The sequence below is a fragment of the Rosa chinensis genome, chromosome 2 (assembly GCF_002994745.2).
Source record: "Rosa chinensis cultivar Old Blush chromosome 2, RchiOBHm-V2, whole genome shotgun sequence".
Classification (NCBI taxonomy): Eukaryota; Viridiplantae; Streptophyta; class Magnoliopsida; order Rosales; family Rosaceae; genus Rosa; species Rosa chinensis.
The window spans coordinates 5,562,015-5,583,769 of record NC_037089.1 but is presented as its reverse complement, the minus strand read 5'-3'; the positions used below and the strand labels follow the sequence as shown (position 1 = coordinate 5,583,769).

Below are 21,755 nucleotides of genomic sequence, written 5' to 3'. Positions count from 1 at the left end.
TCTATCATCTACAGGTCGCCGTACGGTGCTCCTCTATTAAGGGATCTCAACATATATACGCAAATCATAAAATGCCTACAAGCAGCTCATATTAGCCAACATACACTATCTAGCATCTCATATTAGCCTACATACACATCTTATTTCCCCTTTTATTGGTGTCCACTTCGGGCTCTAGTCCCGTTACCAGGGATCATTTGGTCAGTCACTGTCCGATTGAAATCGGATGGCTGACAGATAAGTGATGAAACGTTTTGGAAGATCAAGATGGTTTGGCACCGAATGTGTGATAACGCCCATGATCCCCTAGTTAGGTACTGACCATGGATCATTTGGCCAGTCACTGTTTGATTGAAATCAGATGGTGACTGACCAAATGATCCATGGTCAGTAGCTAACCAGGGGATCATGGGCGTATCACACATTCGTTGCCAAACCATCTTGATCTTCCAAAACTCTCTCTCGCCTCGAGTTCTTGAGGAGAGGAGCAGCGGCATATTCAGTCTTTTCCCTGCGAACTGGAGGAGGACTAGTTCGAACCAAGATCTGCAAAACCTCTTTCATAGAAGGCCTATTAGTAGGAAGTGTCTCGGTGCACATGATGCCGAGTCTGAAAACAGCGCACATTTCATCCAAGTAACAGGGTTCTTTGACGTCCTGGTCCAGAACACTGTCGATAGGTTTGCCTTCTTGAGCATGACGCCACGCCCATTCGGCGAGAGAAGTGTTTTCATCACCTTCATTGGGTTCCTTACCAGTTGCCAACTCCAGCAGGATGACCCCGAAACTATATACATCGATCTTTTCATTCACTTTTCTGGTATGTGCATATTCTGCAATCAAATTGAAAAGATGAGTTAACTAATTTGCTCACAAATAGCACATTTCTTTGGGAACTAACTTGAGCATTTTCGTGTATAGGTTATTACCTGGAGCCATGTAGCCAAAGGAACCAGCAACAGCTGACATTGTGGCAAGGTCTCCTTGCTTGACCAACATCTTGGCCAGACCAAAATCTGCTATTTTTGCGTTGAAATCAGAGTCCAATAAAATGTTACTTGATTTCACGTCTCGATGCACAACGGGTTGAACACAGTCATGATGCATATAGCAGAGGCCCTTAGCAGCTCCCACTGCAATCTGCAACCTCTTAGGCCAGTCCAGAACAACATGATGGACTGAACTTGAGAGGTTGGATAGGTATGGCCTGTTTTTCTTGTGCAACCATCGATCTAGGCTTCGATTGTCTAAGTACTCATATACAAGAAGTTTCGAAGTCTCACTGGATATGCAGCACATTAGCTTCACTATGTTAGCATGTCGAATTGAGCTCAGTATCTTGACTTCTGCATGAAACTCTTTTTCAAGCCTCTCCTCCATGATCTTCTTGTTGGTCCAAATCCTCTTCGCAGCTACAACATCACCTGTACGATTCACAGGTACACGATAGACCCTCCCTGATCCACCACTTCCAATCACATTGCTTTCTATCAACCCTGACAAGATTTGTGAGATGGTGAAATTCAACCTCTGAAATGCAACGAGCTTCCAGTCTGCGTCTGATCCATCCTTCCTCCTCAAGTAACCTCTAACAAAGAAGATTAATAAGGACAAAACCAACACGAACAACACCGCGCTTAGACTTAAGATCAAAGCAAGAGACCGAATTGAAATCTTGCTGGACTTTGGCGATTGAGAGCATATATTGAGATTCACACCACTGGTGCTTGCACAGAGACCGGTGTTGTTCAAGAAGCTTCTCTCATACGCAGAGTTTTCAAATGAAATTGGGATCTCGCCAGAGAGGAGATTTGAAGAGAGGTTGAACTCATTGAGTTTCAGATGGCCAAGTTGATTTGGAATTTGGCCTGAAAACTGGTTTTCAGAAAGGTCCAATTCAGTAAGGGCGGGCAAACCACCAAGTATCTCTGGAATTGGTCCGGAGAGCTGATTTCTACGCAGATCAAGAGTGTTTAGTGACTTCCATGATACAATATCTGACGGAAGGGGCCCGCTAAGCTGATTCTGATGCAGGGTCAGAGTCGTCAAGCTCGGAAGAGTAGTTAATTCCTGAGGAATACTACCATTGAAGAGGTTGTTACCAGCATCAAAAACTTGCAGATTCTTACAGGAAGACACCCCTCTTGGAATCTGACCTGAAAACTTGTTATCTCCGATTTCCAGCCTTTGAAGATTATATGACATCTTCTCAGGAAGCTCACCCGTGAACGAATTGTTGCTCATCATCACATAACTCAAATTCAATGCATTCCACATACCACTAGGAATGTCCCCAGATAGCACGTTATCATAGACATTGACTACCAGCAGACTATCACAATTTCCAAGAGAGCTTGGTAGCTCCCCAGTGAGACTATTCTCATAAGCAACAACTGCCACAAGCTTACCATTTTTACACAAGCCGTCTGGCAGCTTTCCGGTAAGCCTATTCACCGAAACCTGGAAATCTTCAAGCAGCGAATGCTTTCCAAGCTCTGGAGGAATTGTTCCTGACAAGTTCATGTTGAACATTTTGAAAATCACAAGATTTGGCAGGCGGCCAATGCTCTCTGGAATCTCACCTGAAATACCATTGTAGAACAAACTCATATCTGTCAACTTGGTAAGGTTTCCGAAACCTTGTGGTATCGGCCCTGTGAGAGTGTTCTCTGAGATGTCAACGATGCTCAAGTTGAGTGCTTCAACCACTTGAGGAATCTCCCCTGAAAGCCTGTTCTTGAACAGATATATAATGCTCAAGTTCTTGAACAGAAACACACCGCTTGGTATATTCCCGCTCAACTTGTTCTGCGCCAAATCCAATACTTCAAGTGCTTCCAGTTCTCCAATAGATTCTGGTATTTCCCCAATCAAATTTGCTTCGCGTATCTTCAATATCTTCATCTTTTTCAACTTGGTGAAGTTAAAAGGCAGCTTCCATGGCGCCATTTTGGGAAGCCAAGAGAGCCAGAGTTGCTCAAGATTGGAGAGGTCACCTATTTCAGCAGGGACAGAGCCGTTGAGCTGGTTCATGTATATATCCAAAGTAGCCAGCTCCTGTAAGTTCCCAATAGACGCCGGAATGTCACCGGAGAAGTTGTTACCGGCGAGGTTGAGGATCTTAAGCTTAGGCAATCCGTCGATGCCATTAGGAATTGTACCCACAAAGTAGTTTTGCGAGAGGTCTAGATACTCTAGCTTGGAGCAGTCGTAGAGAGACGAAGGAAAACCTCCCGGGAGGTAGTTATTACCAAGGTCAAGGTGTGTGAGGTTGTTGAGGTCACAAATGAAGGGTGGAACTTGAAGGCTGAGGTTTACGGTGTTGAGATTCAATCCGGTGACGGAGTTTCCGGTGCAGTTGATCTCAGGCCAGTTACAGTGGGAACCAGAGTCTGATGATGAAGTCCAATGACTGAAAGCTGGTGGAGGTAGCCAATATGACTTTAATTTAAGCAGGACTGATAATTCCTTGTCCTGAAGGGACTGAGAGTTTGCATGGATGAAGAAGATGAAGAAGGTGCGGAAAATGAGAGAAGGTTTCGGGGTTAGTGTAGTCATTTGGATATGGAGGCTTAACTGTTTCAGAGCTGTGTTAGAACTTGGAACCATGGGGGATGATGATTCAGAACAAAACAAGCTGATTAGAAAATGATGTGATCCATTTGGTTTTTAAGAGGTGGGAAATTAAAGCAAACCAGTTGTGGAAGTTTGGGGATGTTATAATAACATTATTGGAGGGAAGACCTGGAAAATGGAAATATTGGCTTCAAGTCTTCTGTCCCCAGTTTCCTATCCCCTTCCCTGTCTCCCTATCAAGTTTGACAGGTGGAATTTTTTGGTCTCCTCAGCCTAACCCTCTCTTACCAGCCTACAACCCCCCGTGTGTATCTCTAACCCAACTCTAACTCAGGGTATCTCTTCGAAGAGAGAAACCATCAAAAACCCACATCACATCATTGAACCCAGCTGCTTATAGTACTTGTTTTCCAATCACATACATACTTGGCATTGGCTCTATTCAACTTGGTTCCACCGCCAACAACCCAGCCCCTCACCGTCGAAGCCCCACCGGAATCCCTTCTGCACAGCCATGGTTTGCCGGCCAACGCACCCACAAAACAGTCCCATAGCAGTAGATCGATCACAATTGCTTCTTCTCCACCAAGACAAGACCATCAACCACCCATCCGGCAGCAACCACCACGCACCGGTAAGGCCAGAGGCCCGTGCCGGCACCGGGTCGCCGCCGGAGGAGATCACCAGATAGAAAACTGAAAAAAACTAACCCTTGCGCAAAACTGCAGTTTGCCGAGAAAGGCGGAGCAATCTAATTACGGGGAATCTCTCTTGATTTTGGAATATTGCTAAGTTGTTTGTGTTTGATGGCACAGGAGATTCATGTTCCATGGTGTAACTATGGCATTTTTGAAGAGGAGTTCCAGACAAAAAGCAAGACAGCCGAAAGAAGGAAAACGAAGAAGAGTCGTGGGTGAGTTAGAGATGTTGGGTTAGAGTTAAACGGGGTTGTAGGCTGGTAAGACAGGGTTAGGCTGAGGAGACCAAAATTTCACGTGTCAAAATTTGATAGGGAGACAGGGAAGGGGATAGGAAAATGGGGACAGAAGATTTGAAGCCGGAAATATTGGTCAATGGAAATACGGACGCCACTTTTAACAACTGGCGGAAGATCTGTTACAATTATTGTTTTTGCTCGATCTACAAGCAAGAAATAGTAATATAGATCTCAACTAGTTGACTTGATCTTATTGTATTGCTGCTTTCGAAAGAGAGACGAAAGAGGGACCAAAACCACGTGCGCTTTCTAAGTAATTTCCGGGAGGGAAATAGACGAGTGTACGTTATTCTATTAATTTCTGAGTTGGATGTTTACCAGGTTAACATTCTACATTCTACTTTGTTAATGAGCGAGTTAAACATATTATTATGAGCGAGGTGTGAGTCACTCAATTTGAAACGTACGGGCATGTTGGGATCGGAAATGAAAGATTACATACTTGCTGACAAAACAAGTAACCTTAATTAAATGTATGGAAGACGGCATTTGAAGCTTCCCTGAAGGCGGCCAACCAACGAGCAGAATGTGAACAGAGAACGCCATCGCTGAACGAAGACCAGAGAAAGCAGTGTGTTTTGTGATGGATAGGAGACTTTGACTCTAACAAATTAAACTTTGGATTTTTGTTCCCCTATTTTCTTTCCAACCATTAATGATTCCATTGGTCTAGAATAGAATTTCTAGCACGTAAGATTGTTCAGTGACACTGACATGAAGAGAAGAAAAAAAAAAGTTTGGGTGGATGTGTAGTAGCAAATGGCATTGGAAAAAAACGGGGGATCTAGATGGGTGGGTTGGTATTTCTCCCAAGTCAAGACCAACCCATCCATTAAGCTAGGCGTGCTTGATTTTGGGGCTACATCTGAAAGTGGGTATCATGTTTTTTCTCACTTCGCTTTCTTCCGGAAGATGTACAAGTTCAATTGATGTCCACTTTTAGTGTTAAGAGAAGAAGATCAGTGAGCTTGACTAAACCACAAGGCACAAATCACTCCCCCATTGTTTTCCTTTTTGGTAGCTTTCTGAATGGTGCAGTTATGCATGTGACTTTTGTAATGCATATAATCTAGAAATTGGTTGGTAGGACGGGGATAGGAATTTGGCATGATTTCAACTTCGATTCATTTCGTACGCTACAGCACACAACGTTCTCATGAATTTTTTTTTGTTTTGGATGAAAGCATATGTGAAACTGTGAAAGGCAATCACATGCTGAAACGTGTTAAATCTTGTCATAATCTGTTGTTTTGAGTCTTGGCAAAGATGGGTACAGAATCACATGAAATAAAGTTAATTTTTTTAATCAATTTTTTAATTTTTTTTGATACTATACCTTTTATTTTATATACACTAGTAATTTGAACAGTTACAAAAAGAAGGGAACATAACTGGGGTTCAAGAAACATAATGCCCCAATGGTATTAAAAAGCCATTACTAAAACTCAGTAGAACATTCAATTCCAGAACATACAAAGGCAAAGGCATCATCGCATTTAGAAGCAGCAGTAATAACTAACAAATATCAATTCTTATTTGATGAACATTCATACACATACCAATTCATATCAACTCTTACTACTTTGTCAACCCAGACTGTTGTTCAAGTGACACATTGTTGAGGCGCTCCAGAGCCACAATGAGCGCTTGGGTGCCCAAATTGCCCTCACCATGAGCCTTGAGTGACAAGTAAAGCTGCTGAGCCAGAGCCAACCCCGGCAGAGCCAGCCCCATGTTCTGGCACTCCTTCAAACAAATCCCCAAGTCCTTCACAAAGTGATTCACATAGAATCCCGGCTCGAAATCCCTCTTCAGAATCTTAGCTCCATGCAAATCCAACGACCTGGACCCGGCCGCCCCGACCGAGATTGCCTTCAAGAACAGGCCCACATCAAGCCCAGCCTTGTGGGCAAAAACCATGCCTTCTACCAGGCCCAACATTGTTGAACATATGATGGTCTGGTTCGCTAGCTTTGCAAACTGGCCCTTCCCGGGGGCACCCATGTAATTAACCTTACCCATGAGGGCAAAAAGGGGAATCAGCTTCCCCACGACGGCTTCGTCGCCGCCCGCCAGAATCGCTAAGGTCCCGTTTTTCGCGCCGACGTCTCCGCCGGTGACGGGCGCGTCGATCGAGGAGCAGGACTTGGCGGCGGCGGATTGGGAGATCTCGACGGCCAGGGAGGGCTCGGAGGTGGTCATGTCGACGAGGACGCCGCCGGGGCGGAGGCCGGAGAGGGCGCCGGAGGTGGGGTCGAGGAGGACGGAGCGGACATCGGAGGGGTAGCCGACGATGGAGAAGACGACGTCGGATTGGGAGGCGACGGCGCGTGGGGAATCGGCGAGTTTGGCGCCCAAATCGAGAAGAGGCTGGGCCTTGGATAGGGTGCGGTTGAAGATGGTGAGAGTGTAGCCGGCTTTGAGGAGATGGCCGCACATGGACCGGCCCATGACTCCGGTGCCGATCCAGCCCACGCGGGTGGTTGATGGGCTTATAGTGGGCTCGGTGGAGGAGGCGGCGGCGGCGGCCATGGTGCGGCGGAGGAGAGCGGTGAAGTGGGAGTGGAAGTGATGGGAGAGTTGGGGAAGGAGTGGAGGTGAAATGTGTTTGACTATTTTGAGGATCATTCTTTGTATTATCTCAATTTTTGTGATGGATTTTGGTGTTTTGTTTTTAAGAAGATCAACGGTCCATTTGCAATGTTGTGACACGTGTTTGAGATCAACCGTCTATATTGAAGTGAGAGCATATATTTTTTTTTTAACATTTTACTAGCTTGGTAAAATAGCCTTGTTTTTCAAGTAGTTTATTTTGTTGGAGTTTTCTTTTGCCGGAGTGCTTCAAATGTAATGAATGATTAACTTCAATGAAAAATTCGGGATGATGGTTCCTTTCTTTTTTTTTTTTTTTTTTCTTTTCTTTTTTTTTAAGCCGAGTGCCTTTAGAAGACAGTGAATATACTGGTTCTGAAGGCACTTACTGTCTTCTAAAGGCACTTGGCTACAATAAGTATTGAACCGGAGGCTATCACCCATGAAACCCTGCAATAGAAATGCCGGCAGCCATGGCGGGTTACAGTAACTGCAATCAGAGGGATTTTGGGAAGGGAAAGGAAAGAGGTGGTCTATATTTTTCAAAACAAGGGATCAACGTCACCAAACTCCTTGAGAGTATAGTCGGAGACAAATCTAAAAGGTTTTGATTGATCTATACTCCATGTCTCCATCTAGTTTAGACTCTAGAATATGAACCACTGAACAATGACGATAATGCTCGAGTTCGACAGAATAAAAGCTGATTGTCTGAGACTAAACAATGTGCCATCCTTTAGCCGAAATTGTGTGAAAGAGTGGAAAATTGCATAGCATTTGCAGAATGCATTAAGCTTGACAAACTGAATGACTAAAAGAGAAGATAACAGAACCACCTATCAGTGGCTAAAAGCCAAGTAACAAATCTATTGTTGAAAACATCCATAATCAAAGTGGCGATCGTATCATTCAATTTCTTGCCACAGGGTTCTTTCTCTGCAATCGTATCATTCAAATTCTAGCTGCATAAACTAAACACAGAATACCACATAAGTGCAACTCCTACTTCTAAATAGCAAGTTACCAAAAGATAATACTCCTGCTTCTAAATAGCAAGCTACCAAAAGATAATAGTAGGCCTGTAAATGGACCGGGTTCGGATCGGATCGACCTAAATCCAAATCCGTTTACTAAAAAAAAAATTCGATCCAAACCCGCTCCGTTAACCCGGCAGATCATTGATACCTCGATCCAAATCCGTATCCGTCGGATTAACGGATACCTGATCCGCTAATCCGATCCGTTTATAATTTCAAATATTTTTAAATTTTAAATAGTAATATTAAATTTATATCATAATATCTCATAAGATATTAATAAAATATTAAAATAATATGATCTACATGAAGAGTATCACCAAAAATAAAATTACATTATCAAAAATAAAATTACGAAGACTGTCTCTTAAATTTCTGCAAAAAAGTAATATTAGAAATCTTTAATATTTTATATTTTATATTTTTAAAAAATAATAATATATTAATAAAAAATAATATTTTTTTATTATTAAAACGGGTCGGATCATTAACGGATCGGATCGACCTAAATCCAAATCCGATCCGTTTATTAAACGGGTTAACGGATTCGGATCATTAACGGATCAACGGATCAAAATGTTCGATCCAAACCCGTTTAATAGCTACGGATCTGGAGCGGGTCCGGATCAAAATCCGGTCCATTTACAGGTCTAGATAATAGTGCTTGATGCGTATATACCAGAACCAACCACGCACTACTAACATTACAGAAGTACCTCCTTTTTCCAAGCATTGAAAAGATCATACATGACATGCAAACATAAGAAAATATAAAGTATAAACACAAGAAAAGCAAATAATAAGGCACGGCCACCAGGTCTAGTGCACAAACCCTAAAATGCTACTAGTCTGGCTTCACTTACAGAGCCAACCAAGTTAGAGCAGTAATCACACCTAGTTCTGGCAAATGTCCTGCTTACAAATGACCATTTAAAGCGATATCATGAATATGCGGCAGCCACCCATAACACAAGTGACAACATTTCAAAGCATTTAGCAAAGGTCACAAAACAAAGAAGGTAATCTGCTATTCAAGAACTCATCTGAAACCTTGCATGATCTTAGAAAGAAGCTGTGTTAGAATTTTACAAAGGTTTAATCTTTACATCTATTTCCACTCCAAAGTTTAATTAACATAAACCCATCAAACCAAAGGTCTAGCATTTAACATCTAACATCAAATATTCCTCAAATCCGTCAGTTCCATTCCAACCCTCCTATTTACAATTACTAACCTTTCTAATCAGCCCTCCACGTCACTTTGATCTCAAAACCCTGCACCGGAGGCGCATCAAAACTCTCCAGAACCTTCGTCTCGCTTCCGCTGCTGGCCGCCTCAGACTCTTTGCCTTTCCCAAACCACGAACCACCGGAGGAGCTTCCTTCTGACCCAACCGCCTCCGGCCTAGCGCTTCCTTCTGACCCAACCGCCTCCGGCTTAGAGCTTCCTTCTGACCTAACCGCCTCCGGCCCAGGGCTTCCCTCTGATCCAACCGCCTCCGGCCCAGGTAGACCGGGCATACTAGCACCAGGTTCCTCAGTCACGTACCAATGCAGTAATGCTGATGGTGATACTGCTCCAAGAACTTGTCCATCATGATCTCCAAGCCTTCGAGTAGGGCCAACAGTACCCCTCCCACGACGGTGGACCTCGCCGTCGGCTCGAACCCCTGCCGCATCTGGCGGAAGCGCCGGCGATGTTCCGGTTCCAGTGGTCCTCTTTTTGCCACATGTGCTCCAACGTGCAGTCGAAGGTGGAAAATAAGCCGCCCCATACGGCGAAGCGGCCGCCCACGAGCGGAGCGTTGATACGGATGGCCTGGGCGGCGCCGGCGAGACGCGCGCCACCGGGCGAGTTGTAGATTCCTTTGAGGAAGTGAAGGGCGCCTCCGAAGACGAAGCCTACCCCGAAGGTTCCGCCGACCACGTTGACGACATGGTCCGGGGACGGCTTCGGACAAGTTTCACGGTCAGGGTTTAAGTTTTCAGGGTTTTGCCGGTTGAAGAGAGAGAAATATAAGAGTAAAGAGGAAGAGGAACTTGTGCGTTGTGACGGAAATAGCCTCGCTTGTTGTAGTGGCTTTGTGACGGAGCAGGGTCTTTCGATCACTTTGTAAGACCATCTGCCATGGCAAGCAATAAACCCATATATAGCCTATCAAGTATCAACCTCTCCCACGGTAAGCCATTCCACATTTCCCAAAAATTTATTTTGCCGTATGGTCCAACATCCAAGCCATATATGGCTTTCAATCTGGTAAGCCATATCATTTAATAAAATATTGTTTATTTCTTTTATTCCTCTTTTACCCCTCTTCATTCATCTGACAGCATTTTTATTCCATTTGTGTCCTTTTTCCGTTTTAGTTACAATTTTCTTTTCTACTGAAATTTTATGTCTATAAATTTATCAATAATAAAAACTATACCATTGTGAAGTTCACCTTGAGATCTTTCATTTGAGCCTAATATTGAATATATTCGGACTAAATTATTGGCTTTGAATTAGCATGCATATGGCTTTGAATTAACATATGGCTTACCAATTATGACTTATGGTGGGAGCTTCATGCAAGAGTGATCAAAGATTCTCTAGAATATTCTCATGTGATAAGCCAAATATGGCTATATAGATAGAGTATGGTGGCAGATGCTCTAAAGATGCCTTCTTATATTAAACGGCGTCGTTTAGACTAGCCTTGACTCGACTACACACAAGTCACACAACTCAATCATCCTCCACCTTCGTTCTCATTAATTTTCATAAGGGAACAACTTAGCCGTACTATGTGGTGCGGATAATGTTGAGAATCGGTCAATATGTGGAGTCGAAAAGTATAAATAAGCACAATACATCAAAAGAAACAACCACAAAATTACGAGCACAAGATCATAGATTTAAGGTGGTTTAACAAAACTTTTGCCTACGTTTACCTGGCAAAAATAGGAAACTGAAATCTGTACTTCCAGAATTGAAATCCACACTCCCTTTGAATAGTTTAATAATATTTTCTCTCAACTCTCTTCAAACTTCCTGAAATGCTCTCAACTTGTTGTGTTACTTTTTTTCTTCTCTCTCTCTCTTCCTTCTCCAAACCTCCGGCCTCCTCCGCTCTGCTTCACCCCCAAAGCCTCTATTTTGGACCAAGCCTAGGGCCCAGGGCTTCAAGTCCACGCCGATCGGGGATTGCAGCTTGGATTCCTTGCCGGGAAGCTTCGATTGGGCCAACCACGATGCCTCTGACGCCACTACTTCTTCTTCTTCTGCTTGCGTTGGTGAGGAAAATGAAAAAGGGTGGTCAAACCCAAAAGGGGGCTATTTGTGCAATTGGATAAAGTCTAGGTTGATTAAGCCTGGAGCCGATTAGGCTTTCGATTCTGGTAATGGTTCCTCGAGTCAATGGGGCCTCGAGTTTCTCTCTGTCGTGGTTCCGTTGATATTATTCCCAGCAAACTCAATGCAGACACAATAATAACTGAGATGAGGTTCTAGTACAGCATCAAACAAATTTTAGCATTAAAATCATAGCTGGAAAGGACGAATTTGTTAACTAGTATCATGCTGCCGGAAGATATGCAATATGCAAGACCAGACAATAGGGATTGGTTTTGTATTTTGACTTCGCACTGTTTTATCTCTGTCTTTGTCCAACTTTCCATCTTCCAAATCAGCTTCATTCTTTTCAAAAGGCTTCATTTAAAATCAAAACCTTTGAGCCCCCTTAAGCCAAAAGTTCAGCAGCTCCACGAAGACCCAAAAGAGTTGGAATTAGAGAGAACCCATCAAGCTTCAGAGCAATGTGGTGAGAAAGGTGAAGAAGAATAAAAAGGGATTTGAATTGGAAGCGAGAGAAATAAAAAGATGAAGTCTTTCTTTTTAAATCTTCTTTCTCTCAGTCATGGATTTGGAGAAAAAAGAGATAGAAAAGAAAAAAGAAATAAAACAATAAATATGAGGGTATTTCAGGAAATAAGAAGAGAGTTGAGAAAAAATATTATTAAAATATTCGAATAGAGTGTGGATTTCAATTCTTGGAGTGTAGAATTCATTTCCCAACTAATGGGTACACAATCATACCAAACTTAAAATAGACTTGATGAACAATAAAAAAAGGGTGCGGCTATTGCCACCCTACCATTTTCTTAGTTCACCCTACAAACACATGAATTATTGAAAGACTATATTACCCAAATGTAAAATGACTAATAAGTACACTAATATTTAAAAATCTAAATATATAAGAAAAAATAAATATATAAGTAATTAATTAAATATAAAGACTACTTAATTTCTTATTGGATAACATTAATTTTTATTTTCTCCACCCAAATTTGAATTTATTACTATTTTTTTTGTCTTTTTGTTGCCTCCTCATTGTTAATTCGTTATTCAATTCACAAAGTCATTAGTGTTAACTTAATCAAAATCTTTACAATATCCATTGAGAACACCGCAAAAAAAAAAATTAAGACACCAAAAAAAAAATCAATTTCTTCTTTATTGCTCATAGTTGTAAATTTACTAATATTTTTACATGGATTGAAATAGAAAACATTGAAATTGAAAACAAAAATTAAAAAAATGAAAGTAAATCAGATTATGATTTTATTAGAAAACTTTAATATATATATATTTTTATTGGTATAAATTAAATGAAAGATTTTCGTTAAAAATATTTATTTTTTAATTGGATATGTCATATAAAGATATTATTGGAAAGAGAAATGGGTTAGATAAGTAAATTTAATAATTAAAATTAAAATGTAGGGTGTAATGAGCAAGTAGGGTGAACAAAGAAAATGATAGGGTGGCAATAGCCGCACCGTAAAAAAGAATAAGAAAACAAGGATTCTCTATTCTCTTCTTTGTCCTCTCTCACTCTTTAACTCCGAAAATGGAATATACTTTGCTCTCTGTCTCTGTGATGCAAAACTAAGAGCAGAACCCCTATGTATATAGCCATAAGGATATCAGCTTTTTTCACCGATTAGGAAACCTATTCCTATTGGTGGTAGACAATTATGCCTTCTCTTTCTCTATAATCAACAAGGATTACAAGTAATCCTACATCAATAAGGATCTTACTTCCTTATTGGAACTCCATTCATCAGTAGGAATCCAAAACCTACTGGGTAAACTATTCTTATACTTTGAAATAATTGTCTTAAGAAAGATCCATAGGCTGGAAACCCAATAGATAAGGTACCCAGTTATCAAAAGCCTTCAACTTTTTCTATTTTCTAGTTCAAGTTTTGTTCATTTGAATCAAAATATCTGGTTTTTGAAGTTGGGAGCTTTAAGTTTTTTAGGGGTGTTGTTAGTTACTACTTACTACTACCCATGTATGTATACTAGTATACTACACATAAGTGCGACTCCAGCTTCTAAATAGCAAGCTCTCAAAAGATAATAGTGCTTGATACCACCATCATATGGACCCGGATCCTCTCCTAAGCACGTTTCTCTCTTAACCTACCTAAGTTTTCACAGAGATGATCACACGTGTTAATTTTCGTATCCAATGGTCTACAACAAAGCTATCTTTTCTTTTCATTTTCTATTCTCTATGTTATGGAAATTATTCTATGCACCGACGGTGTAAGTGACCCAACACTTATAAAATAATCTCAACCTTTGATTATTCTTCTCTTCATTTCACACAAAGTGCTGATCTCCTCTCTCTCTCTCTCTCTCTCTCATTCTTCTTTTACTCATTCTCTCCGCACCAATACATGCACCAACTGCTAATCTAGCGGTTTTCATTAAATTTGGTCTTCTGAAAATAAAATACAAGAACCAAATTAACAGGTACGGTTGATCCCGCAATGCTTGAAGAGAGAAATTCAAGGATCAATGAATGAAATTTTACAGGGAAGAGACCCATCAATGAAACTTGATCATATCTTAATCTTCCATAAAGAATTCTGGAGCGACGATCCTTTGCGTTCTAGACTCTACCCAGATCGACAAAAACCCGGCCACCACAGAAAGTCAGAAACTGATTGACAAAAACCAATTTGAATATAGAGCTACACTGTATCCAGATCTATGCATGGATTGCCTTTTATCATTGAATTGTCTTTGACATCATCGTATATGCAAAAGGGCAAAAGCCGCAAAACATAGACATTATAATAAAGACTTGAATCATATGCATCTATTGATTCTGGAGAGAGGGAGGAAGAAGAGTGGGTGATGGTTTATTAGCAGCATATAGATTGGGTTGTCGGGGTTGTAATTATCGAAGAATTTTCTTTGCTCTTCGATCTACTCAAGTCTTGATTTCTGTTTTTGGTTTTTGCTATAGGATTTGGTGATGGTTTATTAGCAGCATATACATGATGGGTTTGAGGCTTTCGGTCAGCTCTCTTCTCTCTCTATGTTTATGGGTTTGACAGTAAGAATGATAAAGTTGTCTTTAATATGGAGAGAGGGAGGAAGAAGATAAGAAAGAATAGATAAGACTCAGAATAGAGACTGCTGGAGAATACAGACAAAAATCATGAGAGTATTTTTGCAAAATCATTTAGGGCCTGTTTGGATATAGGGATTTAGGAGTGTGGATTTGGATTTGAGAGTTCCAAATCCAAATTTGTTTGTGTGGCTTTTTTTTTTTGAAAGGAATTTGGATTTGAAATCATCTCCTCAAAATCCACACAGTCATTTCCTTAAGAATTTGAAATAACTATGAAGAGGTAGTTATTTGAACTCACCACTCTCTCTCTCTTAAAAAAAACACGTGCTAAGGCAGCTAAGCCTCTCTAACTCTCCTCTCCTACTATCGACATTCTCTCTCCTCTCACCGTCTCACAACTACAAACGCCTCCATCTCTCATCGTACAACGAGCGACCTATGCTGTTGAGGTCCGACCCCGATTTGGGGGAAGACCTGATCATGGGGGTGAGAAAGGAGGAGAAGAGTATGGATCTGAGGAGCCCGAATTAGAGTATGAATCAGGTTATGGGAGAAAACCCGAGTACGAAGCACCGGAATCGGAGTTAATCGGAGTTTCGATCCGGATATGGTCTAGAAACCCGAGTGCGAAGCGCCAATCGGGTTGGGTGATAGTGCTGGCGGTGTTGATCTCCTTCATCTTCATAGTATTCCTCTTCTCCTAGGCGGTCAGATGATGCTTAAGGCCTTAGGAAGAAGCAGCGCATACTTCTGATACTGGTTTCTCCATCCTAATTCACTGATCGAGATTAGAAAATTTGGGTTTTGATGAAAAATCGGAAGTGATTAATACATTATCGTTCAAATTTGACAAGAAATCTCGAATTATAATTTGAGATTTGATGTAGTGACTAAGTTTCCCGATATTGTTTTTGCAAATCTTCACTTTCAAATCTTGTTTAATCAAAACACTAAAATTTTAAATACATAGATTTTAATTATACAGATTTTAAATACATCAGATTTGAAATTCAAATCCAAATCCAAATCTTGTTTATGAACGGGGCCTTACTTCTTACTTTGAGAGAGATAAGTAGACCATTGGATATTAAAATTGACGAGTGTCTTCATCTTTGTGAAAACTTAAGTAGGTTAGGAGAGAAATGTGTTTAGGAGAGGATCCCGGGTCCCCACCACCATATACTACTAACATTACAGAAAATCATACATGACGCATGCAAACATAACTATATAAAGTATGAACACAATAAAAGAAAATAGTCTGGCTTCACTGGGTCTAATGCACAAACCCAAAACTGCAACTAGTCTGGCTTCACTTGTAGAGCCAACCAAGTTAGTGCAGTAATTGATACCTAGTTCTGGCAGGAAATGTCCTGCTGACCATTTAAAGAGATAACATGAGTACGCAGCAGTCATCCATAGCACAAGTGACAAGATTTCAAAGCATTTTACTGAGGTCACAAAACAAAGCACCTAATCTGCTATTCAAGATCTCATCTTAAACCTTGAATGATCTTAGAAGGAAGCTGTGTTGAAGTTTTATAAAGGTCCAACCTTTGGACTTCAAAGTTTAATTAACATAAACCCATCAAACCAAAGGTCTAGCATTTAACATCCTACATTTTACAAAGCTTTGATCTTTCATATACAGAACAAAAGCTTTGGTCTTTCATCATCGAAAAACAGTATAATACACCTATAATAGTACGATTAGTTCAAGATAGATAAAAGATAGAACATAAAAAAAAAAAAACATCTGGTTCAATCCAAAATTACCAATAAAAACCTCAAATTTCCCAACTTCTCCAAATCCCTCGGTTCAATTCCAACCCTACTAAATACAATTACTAACCTTTCTAATCAAAACCACCCAGATCACACTTAAACTCACAATGCAACTTCCCCGAATCCCTCAGTTCAATTCCAACCCTCCTAATTACAATTACTTACTAACCTTTCTAATCAGCCCTCCACATATCACTTGAACTCAAAACTCGGCACCGGAGGCGCATCAAAACTCTCCAGAACCTTCGTCTCGCTTCCGCTGCCGGCCGCCTCAGCCTCTTTGCCTTTCCCAAACCACCCTCCTAACCACGAACCACCGGAGGAGCTTCCATCCGACCCAACCTCCTCCGGTCCAGGCAGACCGTGCATTCCAGCAACTATCGCCATCTCATTCTGTTTCTGCTCCATGCACTTGCTCACAATGATCCCGGCGCCTTCGATTAGGGCCAAAAACATCCCTCCCACGGCGGCGGACCTCGCCGTTGCGCCGAGCCCCTGCCGCATCTGGAGGAAGCCGCCGGTGGCCGCGCCGGAGATGATCGAGTTCCAGGGGTCCTCTTTTTGCCGAATGTTGACCAATGCGCAGTCGAAGGTGGAGAAGACGCCGCCCCATACGGCGAATCCTCCGCCCACGCGCGGCGCGTTCATGCGGATGGCCTGGGACGCGCCGGAGAGACGCGCTCCCCTGGGCGAGTTGTAGATTCCTTTGAAGAAGTGGTACGCGCCTCCTCCGATGGCGCCCATCCCGAAGGCTCCGCCGGCGTCGTCGAGGATTCGGTCCGGGCACGGCTGCCGAGAAGTTTCTGGAGTTCCCATGGCGGTCAGGGTCTAAGGTTTAAGACTATAAGGTTGAAGAGAGAGAGAGAGAGAGAGAGAGAAATAGGGTTTAAGAGGGGGAAGAGGAACTTGTGTTTGGACCGAAATAGCCTTACTTGTTGTAGCGGCTTTGTGCCGGTGCTTGGGAATTACGTAAAGGGTGTTTCGGTCATTTCATAAAGATGCCTTCTTATCTCCAACGGCGCCGTTTTTAGACCAGTCTGGACTACACACAGCTCAATCATCATCCTCCTCCTCCTCTATTCTTCAGTAATTTTCACGAGGGGAGCAGCTTAGCGTTACTATGTGGTGCGGATAAGGTACCCAGTAATCAAAAGCCTTCTACTTTTTACATTTTCTGGTTAAAGTTTTGTTCTTTTTCGATTTAGATATCTGGTTTTGAAGTTGGGGGCTTTTAAGTTTTGTAGGGTGTTGTTTCTTGGTAGTTGCTACTACTCCAATGTATGCTACTAATTTGACAAAGGGCCAAGCATTTCCATTGGCTATCAGGGTTTGTTCAAAACCCAGAAGCTTTAAAGGGTTCCACAGCTCAAAGCCCCAATCTTTACAGATTGGTGCTCACCCAAAACCCTCACTAAACCTTAGTTCCCCTTTGGTTGATTTTGCTACCGATTCTAGTTATAGGGTTGTAGGAAATGGAATTGTTGCAAAACCCAGAAGTAATATGAGCGGATTCAGGGTTAGAAGTGCTACACAGAATTGGATGTTGGTAAGAGGTAGAGGTTTTTCGAATTGGTCTAGTCGGGGGGGTAATGGAGAGAGTAGTAGTGTGGGAAGAAGTGGAAATAGACTGCCGTGGTTGGCAGCTAAGGAAGCAAAGAGATTGGAGCAGCGAGCAACGGCTACAAAAATACCTCTTTCATCTTGGGGGGAGTCTGCTAAGAGGTTAGAGAAAGACAGCAATGCTGGTTCTTCTGGGGAAGAGGCCATGAGTTTGGCCAGGAGTAGAGGGGGAGACCGCCATAGTAAGTCCTCATGGGACAAATCAGCAAAAAGGGTAGAGGAAGAAAGAAAGCCGAAAGCTGAGCGTTCTTCTTGGGAGGTGTCTTCAGAAGGTTTTGTTGGGAATGGTGGTCCATCGGAAAAGAGGAGTGCAGAAAGAAGAATTGGAATGGTGAAGGATAGGCGAAGTGAGTATAGCGTGAGGGATAGAAGACAGGAAAAAGCCAACTCAGAAGGGAGTGGAGAGGAGGAAGAAATGGATGTTGGTGACGATCCAAGGTGGGATCAGATCAAGAATAAGTTTAGGAGAATGGAAGATGTCAAATCTGAGAAACCTGAGTATCGAAGGTGGGATAGGCAGGAAAATTGGGGCAGAAAGACATGGCAAGAGGCTAGTGAATCGTCGGTGCCTAGACTGGTTGGCCAAGGTGTTTATGGTGTTGGTCCAGTTTTGGCTGCTTTGTCAGCTGGAAGAAGAGAATTTTATACGTTGTATGTTCAAGAAGGGCTGGATTTGAGCAATAATAATAGGAAGAAGAAGGACAAGAAGGGATTTGAGAGAGTTTTGAGGATGGCTGAAAATTTTGGGGTGAACATAAAGGAATTGCGCAAGCATGATCTTAATATGGCCGCTGATAATCGACCCCATCAGGGTCTGCTTCTAGATGCCTCTCCATTGGAGATGGTTAAAATTAAGGAATTGGACCCTGTTTCAGTAGAGGAAGATAAGGGTTCTCTTTGGGTAGCTTTGGATGAGGTTACAGATCCTCAAAATTTGGGGGCAATCATCAGGTCCTCTTACTTCTTTGGAGCTGCAGGCGTGGTGTTATGCGCAAAGAATTCAGCCCCACTGAGTGGCGTTGTGAGCAAAGCAAGTGCAGGCTCACTTGAGTTAATGGAGTTGCGATATTGCAAGAACATGATGCAGTTTCTAACATCCTCAGCTGAAAATGGTTGGCGTGTTCTTGGTGGTTCTGTTTCTAGCAAAGCTATTCCTTTGAACGAGATAGTACCTTGTGAACCAACCATTCTTGTTCTGGGTAGTGAGGGCACTGGGTTGAGGCCTTTGGTGGAAAGATCATGCACTCAATTGATTAGAATCCCCGGGAATATTCCTGCAGATGTAGCTGCTGCTGGTTTTGATGATAGCGAATCCGTGGAAGTGAATCATGGGTGCTCTGCTGAAGAGTTCCAGTCGTTTTTGGCTGTGGAGAGCTTAAATGTCAGTGTTGCAGCTGGTGTGCTTCTTCATCACTTAGTGGGAAACAATGAGAAAAGTGAAGTTCATGTGGTTGCTCAGCAGAATAACGGACTGGATTGAGATTCCACACCATTGATTTTGTTATACTAGATTAAGCTAGTGTATTTATAGGATGATTCCCATTTTACAGCTCTCTGTTGTAATTTCTATTTGCATTTTTAGAGCTTTATCTAGAATTGGGATTTGGAGTAGGTTTACAGTTTTGATTTTCTTTTCAACTCTTCTCCGAAAACATGTACCGTAAACAACTGTAATTTTGGTGTTAGTGTTAAGCGAAGTGGCGCACAAAAATGAGATCATCAAATTGCCCGTATCTCAGTTCATAACTTCTTACTGCTTTATGCTTTTCGAATCTTTGGATTAAATACACTAATGATACTAATCTTTTTGTTGGTACATCATCTTATCTTTTCTGTATCACATTTTCTGATACTTCACTGTGCTCTTATGCATTTGAGCACGTTTATAAAGATCAACCAGTTATCTTCTCTTTCACTTTCAATCTTTAATGGTCCTAGGTATAGATCATCAGTCATATCTCCTTTATTCTGTGAGCAAAACAATTTCTGCACTGGTGTCCTGTGTCTCTTGAGCTTGAAGTTCCACTGTTTTTGGGCCATTGATTGCTAACTGGCCAACAAGGAAATCGTGAATCCTAGCAGCGTAGGGAATATTGTGTCCCCATTCTGTTTAATTGTCATTAATTTCATTCTTATATTGGGATTAAGATTATTTTCCGTTATTCTTCAAGGATTTGTATATAAAGGTATATAGTTGCTTTCTCAATTGTTCTTCTTTCAGTTCCTAGCTAGCTCTCATTTTATAATGAGTTTCTCTGTCATAAAGAACCCCTGTGGCACAAGCAGTCGTCACCAAGCTATTCTGGACTGGGCAGCAAGTCTTCCGGAGGATCTTGTGTTTACTATTCTGGATAACCTATTCGAACCCATTGACCATGTTCATTTGGCTGCAGTCTGCAAGCTTTGGCCTTCCCTTGCCAAATGCTACAATCGTTCAACACATCGCTGGCCTAAGCTACTCCCTCCCATGCTCATGTTCCCGATTAGTTTTAGTACTACTCCATGGGTACTTTATAGCCTATCTGAAGGAAAAATTTACGACAACATTAACATAAGATGTACAATGCCTGGTTTTGGTAGTCTCATGGCTAACAGATGCAATGGCTGTGGCCAGGGTTGGTTGGCCACAGTAGATGATCAACTGGCTGGACTTCCTGTTCTAAAGCTCATAAACCCTTTCAGAAAAGAAATCATTCCTGTGAATCGCATCGGATGTCCCCTCGTCATGAGCTCTAAGCCAAATGAGTTCCCAAAGCTGATCTTGTATGGCGATCCCACACTAGAAGGGGACAACATGCAGCTTTATGGTTGTAGCATTATACAATCAAGGTTCCAGTCTTGCTTTCACTAGAGAAGGGCAACGTTTTTGGACTTCGATAGAAACCTATGGACATTAATCGATTATGAGGTTGTGTTTTACGAAGGTAAAGTCTACGCAGTTGACAAGAATTTTGGAAGAATTGTGTCGTTTGATGTTAACAGATGCAGTTCTGGTATGTCACGAAGGCCAAAGATACACAATACTAGTGGTATGTGCCAGAGTTCTCAATCATGTCTTGTGGAATCAACTAAAGGAGAGCTTTTGCACGTTCGAAGATTTTCAACACTACGGATAGAAAGGAATCAAGGGGCAATGCCTTTCACTCACACCTTCAAGGTTTACAAGTTGGTGTTCGATGACACCGGATCCATTGTGAAGCAGGTCGAGTTAAAAACCATTGGAGATGAGACTCTGTTTGTTGGTGACAGTCGATCAATGTCTGTTTTGGCCTCGAGTTTTTCTTGGTGCAAACCGAACTCCATATATTATACAAAGCGATTCGTTGACTCTGGATGAATACTCAAATTTTAATGGGAGAGATATGGGAATTTTCGATTTAAAGCAGGGATCCACTACTCCTATACAGTGTCACCCTCAGGATTTAATGTACCAACGGTATAAATCCAAGTCTCTCATTCTTTTAATTGTTCATTTTTTGAGGTAAAGTACATATCTAAAGAAAAGATGAGGAACTGCAGCTTTGAGTTGGAAGCTTCCATGGAAAGCATGTAGATGAGGATGAAATCATCACTGCGTACATTAATTCTTGCATATATAGGGTCTGAATAACAACCTATTAGAACACCACTTTCGAAACTCCAAATTTTGGACACAGCCTAACCTAATATTGCTAGTTGATATAGTACTATCACACTGGCAACATAAATCAGCTGCTTGCATTTGCTATCATG

At 41.8% G+C, this 21,755-nt stretch overlaps 6 protein-coding genes across 6 annotated transcripts; 2 read left to right on the top strand and 4 right to left on the bottom strand.

Annotated features, from left to right (window-relative positions):
• Positions 1 to 32: 32 nt before the first annotated feature.
• On the bottom strand, positions 33 to 4,520 carry LOC112185980 (receptor-like protein kinase HSL1). Its single transcript, XM_024324328.2, has 2 exons — positions 930 to 4,520; positions 33 to 833 (listed from the first exon to the last, which is right to left on the bottom strand). The coding sequence occupies exons 1-2, from the start codon at positions 3,607 to 3,609 to the stop codon at positions 418 to 420; spliced, it is 3,096 nt and encodes a 1,031-aa protein (XP_024180096.1). The 5' UTR covers positions 3,610 to 4,520; the 3' UTR covers positions 33 to 417.
• Positions 4,521 to 5,955: 1,435 nt separating this feature from the next.
• On the bottom strand, positions 5,956 to 7,219 carry LOC112185982 (probable 3-hydroxyisobutyrate dehydrogenase-like 1, mitochondrial). Its single transcript, XM_024324330.2, has one exon. It carries the CDS (start codon positions 7,199 to 7,201, stop codon positions 6,152 to 6,154), a length of 1,050 nt encoding a protein of 349 aa, XP_024180098.1. The 5' UTR covers positions 7,202 to 7,219; the 3' UTR covers positions 5,956 to 6,151.
• Positions 7,220 to 9,441: 2,222 nt separating this feature from the next.
• LOC112183537 (mitochondrial import inner membrane translocase subunit TIM17-2) lies at positions 9,442 to 10,398 on the bottom strand. Its single transcript, XM_024321922.1, has 3 exons — positions 10,373 to 10,398; positions 9,980 to 10,325; positions 9,442 to 9,921 (listed from the first exon to the last, which is right to left on the bottom strand). The coding sequence occupies exons 1-3, from the start codon at positions 10,396 to 10,398 to the stop codon at positions 9,442 to 9,444; spliced, it is 852 nt and encodes a 283-aa protein (XP_024177690.1).
• A 5,977-nt stretch (positions 10,399 to 16,375) lies between these two features.
• On the bottom strand, positions 16,376 to 17,355 carry LOC112190504 (mitochondrial import inner membrane translocase subunit TIM17-2). Its single transcript, XM_024329939.2, has one exon. The coding sequence runs from the start codon at positions 17,217 to 17,219 to the stop codon at positions 16,596 to 16,598; it is 624 nt and encodes a 207-aa protein (XP_024185707.1). The 5' UTR covers positions 17,220 to 17,355; the 3' UTR covers positions 16,376 to 16,595.
• An 84-nt stretch (positions 17,356 to 17,439) lies between these two features.
• LOC112189918 (uncharacterized tRNA/rRNA methyltransferase slr0955) lies at positions 17,440 to 19,761 on the top strand. The gene is made up of 2 exons (XM_024329299.2): positions 17,440 to 17,539; positions 17,648 to 19,761. Exon 2 carries the CDS (start codon positions 17,680 to 17,682, stop codon positions 19,501 to 19,503), a length of 1,824 nt encoding a protein of 607 aa, XP_024185067.1. The 5' UTR covers positions 17,440 to 17,539; positions 17,648 to 17,679; the 3' UTR covers positions 19,504 to 19,761.
• Positions 19,762 to 20,268: 507 nt separating this feature from the next.
• Positions 20,269 to 21,360, top strand: LOC112183536. Its single transcript, XM_024321921.1, has 2 exons — positions 20,269 to 20,830; positions 20,948 to 21,360. The coding sequence occupies exons 1-2, from the start codon at positions 20,269 to 20,271 to the stop codon at positions 21,358 to 21,360; spliced, it is 975 nt and encodes a 324-aa protein (XP_024177689.1).
• The last annotated feature ends 395 nt before the right edge of the window (positions 21,361 to 21,755 follow it).

Excerpts from the sequence above, each read along its gene's own strand:
- LOC112183536 (XM_024321921.1), top strand. The coding sequence starts at position 20,269 with ATGAGTTTCTCTGTCATAAAGAACCCCTGTGGCACAAGCAGTCGTCAC. Across the intron at positions 20,831-20,947 it reads GGACAACATGCAGCTTTATG|GTAAAGTCTACGCAGTTGAC; the intron begins GTTGTAGCATTA and ends TGTTTTACGAAG.
- LOC112189918 (XM_024329299.2), top strand. The coding sequence starts at position 17,680 with ATGTATGCTACTAATTTGACAAAGGGCCAAGCATTTCCATTGGCTATC.
- LOC112185982 (XM_024324330.2), bottom strand. The coding sequence starts at position 7,201 with ATGATCCTCAAAATAGTCAAACACATTTCACCTCCACTCCTTCCCCAA.
- LOC112185980 (XM_024324328.2), bottom strand. The coding sequence starts at position 3,609 with ATGGTTCCAAGTTCTAACACAGCTCTGAAACAGTTAAGCCTCCATATC. Across the intron at positions 834-929 it reads CTTTGGCTACATGGCTCCAG|AATATGCACATACCAGAAAA; the intron begins GTAATAACCTAT and ends ATTTGATTGCAG.
- LOC112190504 (XM_024329939.2), bottom strand. The coding sequence starts at position 17,219 with ATGGGAACTCCAGAAACTTCTCGGCAGCCGTGCCCGGACCGAATCCTC.
- LOC112183537 (XM_024321922.1), bottom strand. The coding sequence starts at position 10,398 with ATGTGGAATGGCTTACCGTGGGAGAG. Across the intron at positions 10,326-10,372 it reads AATGGCTTACCGTGGGAGAG|ATGGTCTTACAAAGTGATCG; the intron begins GTTGATACTTGA and ends TTGCCATGGCAG. Across the intron at positions 9,922-9,979 it reads TCGTGGGCGGCCGCTTCGCC|AGGACCACTGGAACCGGAAC; the intron begins GTATGGGGCGGC and ends TGTGGCAAAAAG.